At 33.5% G+C, this 18,770-nt stretch overlaps 1 protein-coding gene and 1 long non-coding RNA gene across 2 annotated transcripts in view; both read left to right on the forward strand.

Moving 5' to 3' along the window:
• LOC131947409 (structural maintenance of chromosomes protein 3 homolog) overlaps window positions 1–17,324 on the forward strand; it is a 32,375-nt gene extending 15,051 nt beyond the window's left edge. The window contains exons 3-5 of the mRNA XM_059308623.1: window positions 15,717–15,843; window positions 16,415–16,540; window positions 16,747–17,324. Coding sequence (XP_059164606.1) covers window positions 15,717–15,843; window positions 16,415–16,540; window positions 16,747–17,324 — 831 coding nt within the window. The remainder of the gene's footprint in view (window positions 1–15,716; window positions 15,844–16,414; window positions 16,541–16,746) is intronic.
• LOC131947331 (uncharacterized) lies at window positions 6,220–6,578 on the forward strand. The gene is made up of 2 exons (XR_009387869.1): window positions 6,220–6,318; window positions 6,447–6,578. It is a non-coding gene; the product is annotated as an uncharacterized LOC131947331 (long non-coding RNA).
• Window positions 17,325–18,770: the final 1,446 nt, after the last annotated feature.

Genomic DNA, 18,770 nt, shown 5'->3' on the forward strand with positions numbered 1-18,770 from the left:
GAGTTAAAGAAAACGACCAAATCTGTTTCATCAAATTTAGGAACTAATTTCCCAAATTTGGCAATCACTTGCCCTACCGACAACTTTTTTGGATCTACCAGAGAAGTAACATCACTAACTTTACCAAATTCTGATTCCAACCTCCTCCTATCTAAAGCAATTTTAACCTCTAACTCCTGTTCTTTTAATGCCTTCTCTAAAGCAACTTTCTCCTCGCGGAGTAACACACCAGCCAACAAACTTTCATCAAATACCCCTTCATTAATAAAATGAACAACAACTTTATCTCTCAACACTTCTGACTTCTGCGTAACAGAATAATCCAATTTCAATTCCTTAACAAGACTAATCAACACTTTTCTACTCAACTTTTCTACACCTTCAAAAGTAGGATTAGCCAAAAAAGACTCCATAACACTAACTTTCAAATCACAACAAGCCTAGATCCTTTAAATTAATACACAGCGTTGGGCCGTGTACTTTACCTCTAAATGTAGGACGTGACACGTCTGCTTATTTGACCTAGATACTCTAGCCTGAGCGCGCGTTGTAAGAACACTGCGCTACTGGATATAAAAACAACTAAATCCAACTAACCTTAGTATTCAACTGATATAACCAACAACTGGAACGACAGATTAAATCTCGGCGAGCTCCCACTTTGTAACGTTAACCTATCTATCAGCCAAATAGAAGGAGAACGTCCCCGGATTCTTTTTTCGGTGTCATATGCAAATGCCTTACGGCCTAAGTGGATGAACACTTAACACAACGACCACTAGGGCTCGAATCAATGTCTAGGGAAGCTAGTGATACTATTGTAATTAACACTCATCCAATCTACATACGACCTTTTAATCAGCGAACTCAGTTGTGGCAGAACACAAAGATGAACTAGATAAAATATTTAATGTATAAAATATCAAAAACCCAACTTACAAAATGCAGGAAAAAACACTATCACAGATTTCTACACTGTCTAAAGAACAGCTACAGGCCACACAACACTGCTGTAGCTTCAAGATTTACTTAGCAACATGTAATATTAAACTAGAAGACTAACTCACTTAAGAAAGCAAGGCACACACAGGTCTTAAGTACTCTCACGTTCAAATGGTCAGAGTCTATAGCCGGACAATATGGACGGCTGCCTGATCAAGGTAAAACTGCCTCGTAGACTGCCAGGTCAAGATAAACTGCCTCGTGTTGCGAGTGTGCAGTGCAATTAAAGACTTCTGTGACAGGGGAGGTTATCCTCAACCCATGTCGCCATTGGTTGGGATAATCATCTGATCAGAATCATTCAATCAGATTTTAATGGAAAATTTCTATGTCTCAAACACCTTAATTAGTCAGTGGAAAAACCCCAGGTGTTACACCATCATTCCATATAAGGAATTATACAATGTCAAAATAAAAATGACTCGACCTAAGTAGGTCACAACTCACACATGCGCACAAGAGTACACACGTATGTATGCACTACTTTATACACACATTAACACATTTGTAGATACACTTACACATTTTATTATCACAATCGATTAAAAAATGTATTTAAAAGTATTTAACATGAATGTTATCAATACAACTTTGACGTAATATTAACTTTATTTTATAGGCGATGAAAATATAAATAACAATGGTACGAAAAAAAATGTTTTAATGACTGTAGTAAACATGTGGAAGGGGATGAATGGGAGTGAATGTAGTTTGTTTTTGGTACCCATTTCCTGTTCAATCTTCTTGCAACGATTTGTGTCAGTAATCATAATCCAGTTTGTACATGTTTGTGTACGTGTACATAAGGTGTGTGAGAATGTGTAAGCTTGCCTCAATTCAGTCCGGTTAGTGTAGGTTAATTCTGTGTACTTTTATATAGCTACTGTATCGTAGTTGTGTGTTAGTTTGTGTTAGTATTTAGAATAGCCTGCGTTTGTGTCGATATGTTGATTGTATTAAACACATTAATAATATTTTACAAATATAACGTTTTCCCATTTTAATTTCGTTTTCAAACTGCAAAACACTATTTTTTTTAATTGAATATAAAAAAAATGTCAAGGGAACGTATCAAAATATTTGACACTGAAAGATATGTTATTGGTTATGTCCCTTATGGTAATACTCCTTAAACTGTGATGACAATAAAGTGTAAATGGTTAGTTTTAGTGTTAAAAATATAAACAAAAGAACGTTTTAACAATTTTCTCTTAAAGAATCGGAACGTCAGTCCTACTTGTACAGTGTCTAACACTTAAAACATTTTCTATTCTTTAAGCAGACAGACGTTTTGGGTTTTTATCTGTTTATTGTATTAACATAAAAACAAATGCCAGGTAGAATCATTTAACGCAATAGAAATTATTTTTGCAAGATTATTCAATTTACAGGTATTTCAAATGTTGGTTACATATTTTATTTTTTGAAATTTCGCCATCGACGTTTTGGTGATACTTCTATAAACTCACGATTGTAAAACTACTTTTGCAGGATAACTTTGCGTTTTGATCTGCGTGACACACTTTGAAGTGAAGTTGTTCTCCTTTCTTCATGTCAACACCCACTGACCCAGCAGCGCTAGTCATGGATGACTTAACTGCCATAAACGTCAACCATTTGTCTCCAACCCACACACCAACTTCAATATGTTTATTTACCCATTCGTGTAGAGTGACACATACAAGATATAAACCATCATGTGGTGATACAAATGTCCCTGTTGTTTGAACAAAGTGTTGACCGTTTTTTTCTCTTACTTCACCAAATGTTTTAATTATTGAATTGGGTGTTGGCGGTGTCTTGTCTTCAAGTTGCATATAACAACCGTATCTGTTACATGCACGTGCATGTGTTGAGTAGAAATGATATATATGTTTCGTTAATTCTTTATCTACAGTGTTACATGTGCAGTAATTATTTGATCTTCATATATTTACTTACGACTTATTTCCTTTTCAAGTTTAAAACAAACAATTAAAAAAAATATTTGTATTGTTTAACTTTAAGTATTTGATATTATTTATTGGTTAGCGTTTTGTAGTGTAAAACATTTTTGTGCTATTTTTTCTTCTTCTTCGTTCTAACATTTAGTGTTGAAAGGGATCCCATCCAACACAATTATAAATACGTGTCAGCTGGTTATGCACCTTTGAGGCCATTGACTCCGATTTCTGCCTGCTTTTGCATTTGGATTAGCTTCCATAGCCTTTGTCCAACTAAGAACACACTAATAGGCAGCAGTTGTTAGATTTTGGAGTTGTCTCTCCTAGAAGAGTGGCTGTCCCCAGCTAGCGAGCCTCATCTGCCCGACAGTTCAAACTCGAGACTTTTCGGTTTAGCAACCATGAGCTTTACCGACTCATTGTTAGTATTTTATTATACGTATTTGATACTAACTTGCATATAGCATATTTAAATTGGTATTCACAAGTGTAAAGTATATTTTAGCCTATTTTAATGTTTTTCCAACACATAATCATTGACTATTTCTATTTATAAATTACTAGCTGCATATACCCGGCGATGCACGGATTTTGGGAAATACATACATTTTTTAATTAAATGCCTTTGTGTAAATATGGACGCTATAGAAAATAAATTTAACACTAACCGTAAACGTAAACACAACCACAAACCCAAACATAAACAGAATCATATTCCAATCCTAATCAATATAATTGTCCTTATCGCCATAATTATAACTATAATTATTCTTATCCTTATAACTTACTTTTTAATATATTATATTCGGAGTAAATCGTGAGTGATAGTAGAATACTTGGCCACAGGAAGTGAATGCGTGAGTGATCAATCACTGTGTTTTCCGTGCTTTTCTGGAGATCGCTTAATGTCTTGAGTGAGAGAATGTAGGCTATATAAGTTGGGGTAAGAGCGGTGTTCAATAACCATACAGCCACCTTAGACGAACGCAAGACGTAACTATGCACGAGAAGCGTTTAAAAGATATGGTAGTGTGCTCAATTGTATTTTAGATATGATTTTTTTCCCTAATATGTATACGTTTCCCGATCTAGTCCCTATCAATTTGTTTTTCTTTATCGCTATTCATATCACTTACCAATTCCTATAATTATACCCGTACCTACACCTGTAGCTGTACACGTTATTTTAAATGTGCTAATTATTACTTGTCTAATTATAGAAACAAACGGGTCCTGCTGCATTTGTTTCGGGTTATATGCGGGAGGTTATGTACTCGGGGTAATTAATTTGGGGAGGTGATGACGTGGGGGGGGGGGGGGGAATTCCCAGGAGTAGTTAACATGTTGTTAAGGTCAATCTTTCCTCGCGTTTTCGTTTCCCTGTCCATTCCGCTCTCAAACACATCACCTATACAATCTTTTAATTTAACCTAAGCTATATGCGTGAATTAATTTATAACACTTTACAAACAGTTCGTTTGACCTACTTTAAAACCTAATTCACTATAAACACCAATCCACAATACGTTAATACGCACATTTTCTTGTATAACTAACATAAAATGAAATACACCACCCGGTATAATTACCACAAATAATAATACCCCCAAAAGCATAACGGAGCTTAATGATTAATCAAGTACATTTGTAATTATTTCGAAGTTTAATAACACCTAACAAATCTCTATCTAAACTTAGATCAATACCCAAATTTATTTCTGCTTTAACAATAAAAAGTCCAACTGTGACGTATTGTAACACTAACCCAACTTATTAATTTATTTTTTTAAATATTTCTAAAAATCTATTCATAATGTTCATAATTAGTAATAAAGTAAATAATTTAAAACAATGCAGCTATAAAAATAGAGAATTAAAAAATTAAAAGTAAAACCCGATTTATGTCACAGCACCCTTTTAAATTATAATTTTTTTTAGTTTAATAATATCTTCAGCCCAGATTTTTATTTCAGTCGGGTATATAAATTAATTATAAATAGATAAATACAATATATATATATATATATATATATATATATATATATATATATATATATATATATATATATATATATATATATATATATGCCTTACTTAGGTCCTGTCTTTTTAGTTTTACATTTATTAATCAACCCAGAAAGGCCTATGGTGTAATCACCCGGTACATATCCATCACGATATGTGGTGCAATCCTTCTATAATTTCGATTCGCTAATTCGGACATCGGCGATGGCCTAACCAACAGTCTTATGACTTGAAGGTGATCTCCCGTGTTTCCAAAGTTGTTAAAAACCCTGCGGACACGTCTCTCTGAGCAGCAGCAGATCAGACCAGACCAGGCAGGCAGACTAGTTTAGTCCAGACCAGTCATTCCGAGAGCATTAAAAAAAAAAAACATTACATGTTACCTTCGTAACTCAATTTGTCGTGGCTAAAACATAAGAGAAGTTATGTCCCTTGTTTTGTAGTGAACCTGGTGTACTGTATTAATAGCGGAATGTCCCGGTAATTTCTTTCAGTTTCACGAGCAGCTCTGGTACTGTGGAAGATTTTTAGAAGCTGTTGCCTGCATATCAATCCGTTATCGTAAAATAAGGGTAAAAGCAAGTACATAACATAGCCTACATGTATCTTAAAGAACAGTAAAATTTTACCATATAAACAGATTCATTGTGTAATATATGTGCTCTGTAAATATTTCTTAAAAATTCAGTTTGTACATATTTCAGATATGTTAATAAAATAGAAATAAATTAAAATAGTTATATTAAACTTTATTCGACATATGTTTAAAACCATTAAAATAACTTACTATTTACACATACAACTACCTGTGATTTTACCTGAATTAAATATTTTAGTTGGAGGCAAGAAGTAGCTCTAGTAACCTACATCTCTTGTATTGTCGCCATATTTATTGCTGAAAGAAAGATATTTTTTATAATAGTGGGGTTTTCCGTTAAATACTTTCTTGCTTTTTTTTACTTGCTTACAATAAATTTATTTTGTAAAGAGTGAAATCTCATGCAATACGTAATCGTGCACATTATAATGTGCACGATTTATCGTACAATAACACGTTTAAAAAACACAGATAAAATGGCTATAAATAAAGTTCCTTGCTTAACAGCCATATTGTAAATGTAAATTAACTGTGATTTTTTTTAAACTATACAATTGGGCTGTGAACATTTTATTTTATAGGTTTATAATTTTCTCGTTAATCAAGTTAATTAGCCAATTCAGAGATCTGAATATTTGAATATTTTGTTAGATGCGATCCAGAATTCAAGTTGAACTTGTTGCACGGCACAAGACATATTTGGAAGAACATATACAAGTTCTGGAACAAGTCATGGAAAAAATCAAACACGTAAAGGATCATTATGTTATTTTTTATGCATAAATATACAAACGTATAACAATTTTTATACCCAAGAAATAGTTTGAGAAAAATTATAAATAAAACAATATAAAAGATTAAATATTTTTGTGTAAAAGGCTATAGAAAACAGTCAGAATTGGATAGAAGATAAAAGTGGCAACCCGTCTATCACCTACAGCGAACTTTGCCAGGAACTAGAGGCAGCTACATTTATTTTGTTGAAATCATCATCTGCAATCATAAGTAAATTTTTTAACAATTAAAATACGTGTATAGATGAGGATTTGTAATACATCTATATAATAATGCTAAGTAAGCCATATAACGATAAATTATAAATATACCATAGTTCCCACAATAAAATATAAAACATCAACACAAAATGACATAAATAATAAACAATACATATTCGATTATTGTTACGTAACAAAACATGGTGTTCATTTTAATCAACCAGATGAAAATAAAGACTACGTACATCTCGAGGAATATACGACATCATTTTCTAAGTTTACACCACAAACTACAGCAACAGAAAAACGTGACCAAAGTGAATTATCACATCAAGTCTCTCACCATCTTCAACAAACAGTTGGTATAAAATATTTTCAACTTGAGCAACTTTAAAAAAAACTAAAAAAAAAAATAAACGTATATGTCTTATTTTGTTTAAAGGTAAATTACGAATGATTTACTAAACATAATTATTACTTCGCATAACTACTTTGTTTTGTTTCATTGCTTCAGAAATACTGAGTCGACTTGAGCAGATAGAGACAGCCATATCTTCTCTACAAGACGTCAGTCGACTTGAGCAGCTAGAGACAGCCATATCTTCTCTACAAGACGTCAGTCGACTTGAGCAGATAGAGACAGCCATATCTTCTCTACAAGACGTCAGTCGACTTGAGCAGATAGAGACAGCCATATCTTCTCTACAAGACGTCAGTCGACTTGAGCAGATAGAGACAGCCATATCTTCTCTACAAGACGTCAGTCGACTTGAGCAGATAGAGACAGCCATATCTTCTCTACAAGACGTCAGTTGACTTGAGCAGATAGAGACAGCCATATCTTCTCTACAAGACGTCAGTTGACTTGAGCAGATAGAGACAGCCATATCTTCTCTACAAGACGTCAGTCGACTTGAGCAGATAGAGACAGCCATATCTTCTCTACAAGACGTCAGTCGACTTGAGCAGATAGAGACAGCCATATCTTCTCTACAAGACGTCAGTCGACTTGAGCAGATAGGGACAGCCATATCTTCTCTACAAGACGTCAGTCGACTTGAGCAGATAGAGACAGCCATATCTTCTCTACAAGACGTCAGTCGACTTGAGCAGATAGAGACAGCCATATCTTCTCTACAAGACGTCAGTCGACTTGAGCAGATAGAGACAGCCATATCTTCTCTACAAGACGTCAGTCGACTTGAGCAGATAGAGACAGCCATATCTTCTCTACAAGACGCCAATGACAAGTCTACAGATGACATATCAGAAATAAAACAATGGAGAGACAACTTTGTAACAGAACAGAGTGACATGGGGGTAAACATTGAACAACTGACTACAAAACAAAAGCAGAATTTAAAAAATGAAGGAGCTGAACGAAGTAATTGAAAGTTTAAAAGAAAAAGAATATGAAAACAACTTACACAAAGTAAAAAAAGAAATACATGATCACACAGATAAAACAAACATTCTGGTCAGATTATATGTTTAGAAAAAGATAATAATAAAATATTGTGTTACGTCCGGGTTCGATTCAACTCAACAACTATTCGTTACACATATAGTATACATTTTATTTGGCCCCAATTCTTCACATAACAGAGTATCCCACTGAGTATTTGACCTTGGGATAACAATACATCAACACACCGGGGTTAACAATACCTTAGGACTTAGGGTAAACTCAACTCAAGCACGCATTTTCCCCTAATTCTAGATTATTCTAAGCTATTTCTATCTAACCTACAACTGACCCGTAACATGTTGGTCAATACATACAAGGTAAACATTCACATTTATAATTAATTGGGTACACATTTATACACCTACTTTCAAATTTACAAGTCTATATATTATAACTAAATTGTAACATGTAATTAAAAGTCGGTTGATTAAATTTTTTTGCCAGTCATACTTTTGATTTTGAAACTACTTTTAAGGCATAAGTTAATATTAGCAATTGAAGAGCCCAGTGCTAAAAGTACGTAGGTCACATTTTTGTGAAAATCAAAGCAAGCATTGATCGTTATTCCTCTAGTTTAACTTTATCTTATAGACAAATAGTGATACTGAAGAATTTATTTATTTTTCTCTTCCAAACAAACAAATAATATAAAAACGTAATGTTTCATAGTAAATTTTAATTTTTGAACTATTTTTTTCTCAAAATGTTGTTTTTGTGACTTAAGTACTTTTAGCACTAAGGTCTTCAATTTTAATCTGCAATAGAAATAGTGAAATTTAAAATAATCCATTTAGCACAATGTAATGTACAAACTCCTGCAACAAAGATTGATGCCTATTGACAACTTCATTCAAATATTTAACCAGAACTTGGAAACTAGAGAAGAAAGAATAAAGAAGTAATATTTGTAATAAAAATATAAAAATTAAATTGCAATGCATTAATTACTAACACCTTGTTATTAGTCCAATAAATACCCTCTGATTTCGTTAATACATTTATATTTATAAAACAGCTTTAAATTCTTTTGTATTCTTACACGTTGCCATTTCCAATTATTGTCAGTACAGCTATTTATGTTAAATGTAACTATGTGATTGTTTCATTTATATAATTTATACTTTGTTTTTATTTAGATTGACAGCATTGAAAATACTATTTCAAAGTTGTCCAAAGAAGTTCATCTGATCGGTAAGTGTGCCTTGAAAAACAAAAATGATTTAACAATAAATATACTTTACCTCTGGTGAAAATGTTACATAGCTAATACTTTGACGTAGAATAATCGATGCTAACCGATCTGTACTCAGTTTATTACTTTAGCTTACATCTGTTCAATATCTCTCCACCCTTTCTATCTCTGCACCTTATTCCCGCCCCACAAATCTCTGTCATTCTCTTACACAGACAGACCATAACGTGATGTTCGTTAACCAGACAGACCATAACGTGATGTTCGTTAGCCAGACAGACCATAACGTGATGTTCGTTAGCCAGACAGACCATAATGTTATGTTCGTTAGCCAAACAGACCATAACGTGATGTTAGTTAACCAGACGATAACGTGATGTTCGTTAGCCAGACAGACCATAACGTGATGTTCGTTAGCCAGACAGACCATAACGTTATGTTCGTTAACCAGACGATAACTCGATGTTCGTTAGCCAGACAGACCATAACGTGATGTTCGTTAGCCAGACAGACCATAACGTGATGTTCGTTAGCCAGACAGACCATAACGTGATGTTCGTTAGCCAGACAGACCATAACGTGATGTTCGTTAGCCAGACAGTGATTTATAACGTGAACACATACGTTCTTTATGATTATAACATAACACAAATAACTATTGATGTACTTTTAGTGACGTATTACGTCACCTACTACACTCGTAGTTTTAATACGTATGACACGATAAACTATCACCACTAACGCTGAGGACCGTACTAAACTAGTGGTCTAGTGTTGCAATTAGTGGTCTTACACTAAATTATGTAAACATTATGGATTATTATACACAAATCATTTTTTTTCAAAAACAATTGTTTTATGTTGTTTAGCCATTTTACTAACATTCTGAACTGCATACAAAACACATATAATGAGATTATATTTAGTGTTAATTACATAAAGTAATGAAATAACAATTCACTAATATTATGAATCAAATAGTCAGAGCATGTGTGGAATTAAACATGTGCATCATAAATGTTTTCTAATCAACAGAGTCACGTGTATGTAACCGATATGCTTGTAATGTACAGTTTGCTAATCTCACACCTGTCAGTGCTGGATCAATTATTTCAACATTTGATGAAGTACGTGAATATAACGGTCAACATTTTAATCAAACAACAGGAACATTTGTATCACCACATGATGGTTTATATCTTGTCTGTGTCACTCTACATGAATGGGAAGATAAACATATAAGAGTTGATGTGATGGCTGGAGACGAGTGGTGTAGGACTATAGAAGTGAAACGTGCCAACACTAGCGCTGCTGGGTCAGTGGTTGTTGACATGAAGAAAGGTCAAGAAATTTACCTTGAAGTGTTTCATGCAGATCAAGGCGCAGCTTTATCCTGGCTAAGTAGTTTTACGATTATTAGCTTTTAAAAGTAAAACACAAAACATGGTGGATAATAAATTTTTAAAAGAATAAAATATGTAACCACCATGTTAAACACACGCTAACAACTTACTATGTATGGAGACTGCATGTCTTCAAACACTTGAATGGTTTACATGAAATATGTTTAGTTATCATTTTGTTTCAATTAATTTAATATGCTCACTAATTATGTTTTCTACTTGACCAACGTTATAGAATATAAGTATGTACCATTGCCTTCACTGTATAGGAGCACAACCGTATTTTGAATACGTTTGGTTTGTAAAAAAAAAACGTATTTATCTTGTTAACAGAACCCTTGAGACAAACCAAAGAACTTCCACAAAGACGAATGTTAAAATATGTTCACTGTACATCATCAATATGTGCCTTATGTACCAAAAGTAGGCTATTAATCCAAGTTAGTCATTTGTAAAATAAAAATTACAATTATTTTTATTTTACTACAAGTCTCTGTAATTGTGAACACTACATTCGTTCAATAAATAAATTACTGCATATCCGTGTTAAAAACATGTTTTCCTTTATTTAGTAACACTGTATCTTTAAATTAACAAAGATCAACACAAACAAAAATCGTTACATCTATTAAACTAAATAATTATTTATATAATTACTTATATAAACATGTGTATGTGTAATAAAATGTGTAACACATAATTGCTACAAGAAACATCGAACGTGAAATTAGAAGCACATGATCCATTATCTTTATATAAATTTAGTTGAATACATTCTAACCTTAGAAAATCGTTATTTTTATTTGACACATATTAGACTTACAAAATCATTTACTGTTGAAATACATCATATATGTGATGTATATTTGAGTCATTTATATATTTTGATATATGAGAGATTTTAGTGTTGAGTGCTGTACCAGTAGACTGCTTATAACTTCTGTAACAGATTAGTGTTGAGGAGTAGAATAAAACAGGTTCGAACTCCTGACTTTTGTGTTAGCATTAAATTCACAACGGTCAAGTTTTCTGTCGCTATAGTTTGTGATATAGACTGAGATAAAGATGGCGTTTCTTCATCGACATCTATTGGCTCATTATTTTCATCTGTTTTATATGAATACAGAGCGAAGAGTTTTATAACTGCAGTTTTTTTCATTGAATTGATTGTTTGTATACATCATGTTCCAATTGTGTCGATTTCTGACGGCAACCCTAAACCTAACCTTAACATGTAGGTATAAGCTAAACATATTTGACTGCGTATGTAAGTTGATTACATTACCTTCAATAACTTTTTCATGGGAAAAAAAAGAATTATGCCATTACTCAAGAAATAGGCCTACACATAAAATAATCTTAATCTTTTAAATCTTTTGTATTTAAGGTTGAAATGTAAACTCATATTTTATTTTATGACAATGAATAAATCATGATTATCATCATGATCGTCATCATCATCAACATCGTGAACTAGCGATTATCAGCGTAAATGAACTCGGAATACAAGTTTGGTAAGGTGTTATGCTCCGACACCTTTGTTTCCCTAATCTGAAATAGGTACCCGTCAGAGATTTATGAATTTAGAACGTCACAAACACTAGAGCCCAAAATCCGAACTCGATAATTTACGTGGTTAAAGTCGAACGCTCTAACATACGACAATGATGATCGCTTAAAAGGACAAGCGCCGAGATTCGAACTCCTGACTTTTTTGATAGCAGTCGTTAGCTCTAAAAATAAATTAAAATGTTTACTCATAACTTTAGAACATGCACCCAGCATTGCCATGGTCGCTGATTCAAGTTCCTGGCATAGCTCGACGTAGGTGATAGACGGGTTGTCATTTTTATCTTCTATCCACGTCTTACTTTTTGCCACTGTCTGGTAATGTTAAAAGTGCATAAGTGAAATAAACTGAGTAACTTAGTAAATGATTGTATAATATAGAATTTGTAAATAAAATATTTAAAAAACTGACACATAACTGCTGACTACTTACTTTTTTCATAATTTCAAATGCAGGTTCCATAACTCGTATCTGTTCCTCCAAATATTTGACCTACGTTAATTTGACCTCAGTACTTTTAGTTGTCAGATTGAAGGCTGTAAATATTTTCTGTTAGGTTCGTCTAGCGGCTAGACTCTAGCTTGTATGTGACACTGAAACAGCTTAACGGGAAATCCCGAAATTAACTGCTGTTTAGGTAACAAAGTTGTCAAGACGACAAAGTTTCACACACCTAGATTTGTTATTTAAAGTTTTTAGTTGGCATTACTTTGATATTGATATAGAATTGAAATTGTAAGTATCATTTAATGTGTTGTGTGTAAGGAACAGTATTACCTAATTATTTTTACTTTAAAAGTCTTTACAGATATGTTATTTTAAATAGGTCACTAGGCCAACCGCACACGACATGTCTTACACACAACTACACACATGTATTATCGCTAGCGTACAACACAAAAAACATAAACTTGGGGTGTCACTAACACAGCAGGACGTTTTATTTCGAACTTAAAATAAATGTTTTATCAGTTATTGTTGATTTATAAATAAATGAACGCACGATATTTTAATGTGTTCTTTTTTGAAAATGTAAATCAAAGTTCATATAAAGTCAACCACAGTACAAACAGGTCATTTGAACCAGAGACGTAGCGACCCCTTCCGGCGCCCGGTGCGAACTTTCAATTTGGCGCCCCCATATATATATATATATATATATATATATATATATATATATATATATATATATATATATATATATATATATATATATATATATATATATATATATATATATATGCGTGTATGTTTTGTGTGTGCGACAGTCTGGAAAAAAATTAACAATTACGCTGATTGTCGTTCCCTAAAACTTCACTGGACGCCAATGAAGTTCCCCTTTAAGATGCCGAAACGAATAAAAAATAGAAAATCAAAAGAGCTTAGAACCGTGGGCTCCATCGAACCCGAGAGGTTTGGTAATTCAGTCTCAGGGTTTCCGCGGATGTCAAGACCAGAGTTTCTTCCAGGCATCATTCGGGGGGGGGGGGGGGGGGGCGGGCAAGCCCCCGAAAAAATTCTACAGCCCCCCCCCCCCCCCCCGAACGAAATGAAATTTATGTAATTTATATAGAAAATATATACCTTTAACAGTGTCCGCCCCCCCCCCCGGAAGAAAGTCTACCGCCCCCCGAAAATTTAAAGTGCCCCCCCCCCCCCCCGGAGAAAAAAGTCTGGAAGAAACACTGGTCAAGACACACACCCGACTCATAGGATTCACGATCGGATTTAGTCATTGTGGACGATACAACTATTAAGGAGGATTCGGTGATTGCGCATATGAAACTGGTTGGGTTCGGTACTCCAAAAAGTTAAGAACCACTGCTTTAGAGTTATTTTGTAGAAGGTGCAAGCCTTATTTGGTCTACTTTTGGTCATGTCTTTAGAACAATTTCAACAATAGTAGGCCAATATTGCAATTTAGAATTATCAGTTAGGTTGAACAAAGTAATAATCAGTACAATATACTAATTTTCTTCTATCTTAAAATTTTGGCAAAGAGTATCGCTTCCCATCCACCCGCTCCGACAGTCTGCTAACTCTTTTTTATGTTCCACAATCGTAAAATACGCTTTAGATCAATGGGTTTCTTTTCTGGGTTATATCGGTTTATTCCTTAATCCGGTGTGAATTTTTCAGATTTCAATCTTCGAAAAAGCGCCCCCCCCCCCATCTAGTAAAGCTCGAAAGCGGTTTTTCCGATCACTGTTTCTTAAAGATATACGTTTCACAGTTACACAAACAAGGTAGAAAACAGTTAAATCAGTATGCAAAGGCTCCCAGCCGTTAAATTTCTTTACTTTGACTGTTTATAATTCAAAATTGTAGCTTAAAATGAGCTTTTAATTTTTTTTCTACTCCTTTTGGCGCCCCCTAGGGTCGGCGCCCGGGGCGGCCGCCCTCCCCGCCCTCCTCTAGCTACGCCTCTGATTTCAACCCCAAATCAAAACAAAAATGATAGCTGACATAATGTTTAAATGCTAGACCTTACAAACAAGAGGTCAAACAAAACACACGTTACACTCACGACATAATACACAAACGACGGATAACAGAAATGAGAAGTCAGTAACTTACAACCTACTCATTAACCAGTCAAACAACAGAATATGTTACAGTCAAACAACATACTATTTTAGAGTAAAACAAATTAAAGTTTGACAATCAAGCAGCAGAATATGCTACAGTCAAACAACAAAATATGTTATAGCTAAACAACTGAAAATGTTACAACCTCACGTTCCAACAGGGGCGTAGCGAGGGGGGGGGGGGGCGGGGGGTGCGGACCGCACCGGGTGACACCATTTAGGGGGGTGACACCAAGGCAAAAAATAGCAAAATATATAGAGAAAAACTCGAGGGGGGGGGTGCAAATCGAAAGTTTGAGGGAGGGTGCAAATCGAAAACTTGAGGGGGGGGGGGTGCAAATCGAAAGTTTGAGGGGGGGGGGGGTGCAAATCCAAAATTTGAAAGTTTGTCCCTGGGAAGGGTCTCTATGCCTATGGGGGGGGGTGACACCATTAAGTGCCGCACCGGGTGACACCCGACCTCGCTACGCCACTGCGTTCCAATGTTACATAAATAATCTCCATCGGATGTTAACATTAATTTCATGATAATTTATCACGTGTGTGTGTTACTGTAATGTGCTGGAGATTGGTGGATATGAAACGTTCTAGTATATATGCACACTAATTTATTATATATTAAAACATTATTTTTAAAAAGTGACAGTTATATTATTATATAGATGCCTTCAAGAATTCAGGTCAAGCTTGTTACAAAGCACAAGAAATATTTGGAACAACAACTACAATTACTGGAACCTGTTATAGGAGAATTGAAAAATGTAAGTTTCTACCAACTTACAATAATCTTTACATTTTCGTTTTCAAACAAACGTTCATACATTCAGCAAGATGTAGTGTTAAAAGTTTAATTGATGTTGTGCATTTCTAACAACAACAAAAACTTAAAATCTGAATGGTAGAAACATAAATTATATAACCTTTCATGACAGGTTGTAGCAAAAAGTAAGGCGTGGCTAGAAGAAAAAACTGACCAATCATCTGTCAGCTACATCGAGCTATCACAAGAACTGGACACAGCAGCCACGGCCTTGTTGGATGTGACGTCACATATTTTAAGTCAGTACTCTAATAGTTTTTATAATTTAAAATGTCTAAGCCTACTGTCAAGTGTCATGTGTGTTCAGTAATGAAGTGTTTCTACTGAGAAGAATGCAACGAAATTGTTTTACCGTTTAGTTTACAGGCATTACAAATACTAAGTTAAGTCTAACAAACCACTTTCCTTTTTGCTATGAAATCGACGTCACATTAGTGAATATTGTAAATCATTATTTGAACAAAAAAAAAGATTTTTACAATCACATCGTGTAACCTTATTCGCCCTAAAACAACGTTGAAGAGTCTTATTAAATGTCTATAGAACATAAAGGTTTTTTTTTAAAAATTACTTTTCATTATAAAATCGATAATTATTCTTGTAAAAGTTAAATTTAAAACAATATATAGATTTCGGTTATTTTGGAATTATTTGTATTTGTATACATTTGGATCATATTCAAAGTTCTTTTTCATCAGAGTATTACATGGTTGCGTTATACATTAACTAGCGACATTTATTGTGTGTACTATAAAATCGCTGTTCACTTCAACTGCAATTAAAATAAAATTCTAAACCCCAATCCACCAGACGAGGACAACATGGATGTCAACAAACCAACGCCATCTTTACCACAGCCTGACACACAGACAACAGCAACATTTCTAACAGGAGAATCACCAAGACAACTCAAGACACAAGTTCAACATACAGCGGGTATGTCTTAGTTTTGCTTGGTATAACTAGTTAAGTAGCTGCATTGTAAGCCGTATACAATGTTAAAGCTTGTACGATTCGATACTGTTTAATTTAAAAAAAAAGAAAATTACTTTAATTTTCTTGTGTTTTCTTTTTTAAAGAACCTATTTTTCAATATTTAATTCGTTTAAAATCATAAACTGTATATGTGCGACTATTTTCAGTTGAAGAACATCCTGACCTAGAGCGTAGACTCGCCTATATTGAAACAACACTATCTTCACTACAGGACACACAACACAAGTCTACAGATGACATATCAGAAATAAAACAATGGAGAGACAACTTTGTAACAGAACAGGGTGACATGGGGGTAAACATTGAACAACTGACTAAAAAACAAATGCAGAATTTTAAAAACCTTAGAAAACAAATGAGTGAACAAGATAACAAAGAAAAGGAGCTGAACAAAGAAATTGAAAGTTTAAAAGAAAAAGAATCCAAGTCAAACAAAACACTAGAGAAACTGTCTCAAGATATGAAAGAATATGAAAACAAAGTGCGCAAAATAAACAAAGAGATGCAAGATATAAGAGACGGTATGAAACAAGAAAATAAAAGCCATTCTTATTTAATTGTTTCTTTACAAGATGAAAATAATAAAATCCTGGACAAAACTTCAACCCAATTTGAAAAGTTACAATCAAAGGTAAATTTTAAAATTGCTGTATTTTTTGTACACAGTTCTATTCTTACTTGCAATTCAATTTACTTCAAATTGTTAAAAGGGGCAGTTGACTAATTTAACCTATAATCATAACTTTTATATAAATGCTAATTGTATGTGAGTTTTAATATACAATAAAAATAGTTAAATATATAAATCTTTAATTATGATCGTCTTTAGCACAGTGTAATGTACAAACTCCTACAACAAAGGTTGATGCCCATTGACAAACTGATTCAAATCTTTAACAAGAACTTTGAAACTAGGGAAGAAAAATTAGATAAGGTATGTTTGTAATACTGTATAAAAATCATTTGCAACATTGATAAATCCTAAATTACTCCAGTAATGACCATAATTTTTGGGAAATCACTAATAAATAGTTTATTAATTAAATAAGAATATACAAAAAATCATTTCCTTTTCTTAAAAGTTACCATTATCTATTGAAGCTAGTGAGTCAGTAGATATGTGATTGTTTCATTTATTCCCTTACACTTTATTTTAATTTAGCTGGGTGAACTTGAAAATACTATTTCAAAGTTGTCTAACGATTTTCATCTCATAGGTAAGTTTGCTTTGTAAAAAAAAGTTTTTAAAACTTATTTATATAACAATAGTGATTTTATGACAAGTTTATCTATTGATTTCCTCGTTTAAATGTAGGAATAGTAAAAGATATCAAATAATTCTCAATGATAACCAATACGTTTGTTTACCGCCCACTCTCACGCTCTCTCTAAATCTCTTACTCTCTGCATTTCTATTACACGGACGTACAGCGGTCTACCCTAGTACAGTAAGACATATACAGAGCTGCAGTTTAAAATTAACTAATTTCAATTAACGTTACGTCATCCCCTTATGTTTCTTATATTAAGAAGTTTTTACATACGAGCCAGATCTGAAATATAAAAAAGTAATAACCTGAAAACATTGATAATTATACATTTTTAACATCTTAGTATCTAATTAATTTGCTGTAAACTGAAATGAACATTACAAAATGCTGACTGTGCAGATCTTGTGATCGGTCATTATTAAGTAGGTCTACAACATAATAACTTTTGTTCGTGTATTTTTGTTTCGATAGATAAGCCATATACAATTAAACTATAATGTGAACACATACGGACTGCATGATTATAATGGGAGTCGGACGATTTCCCGAAAGGCACTTGCCCGAATGCGACAATGCCCAAAAGCCATTTGCCCGAAAGCCGTTCGCCCGAAAAATGGGAACATTATTGATTACCAAAAGTCATTTTTAATCAATTTAAATTTGAAATGTTTATAATTAAATAAACGTCTAACCAAATTGAAAGGGAACAAAATACTATTTAATATCTGCAAGCAGGCATTATGAATTAATTAGTATTTGCTATATTATAGAAAGTGTAGGGCCTACATCTTTTGCTATCTATAAAACAAGACGAAAATATAATTTTCGCTTATCTGAGGTTTTTAAAATGATTCTCATTTTGTGTATTATAAACAAATTAGTTTTTTATGCCCAGAATT

The sequence above is a fragment of the Physella acuta genome, unplaced genomic scaffold (genome assembly GCF_028476545.2).
Source record: "Physella acuta isolate Inbredline_101_S28 unplaced genomic scaffold, ASM2847654v3 ptg000592l, whole genome shotgun sequence".
In the NCBI taxonomy this organism is placed as follows: Eukaryota; Metazoa; Mollusca; class Gastropoda; family Physidae; genus Physella; species Physella acuta.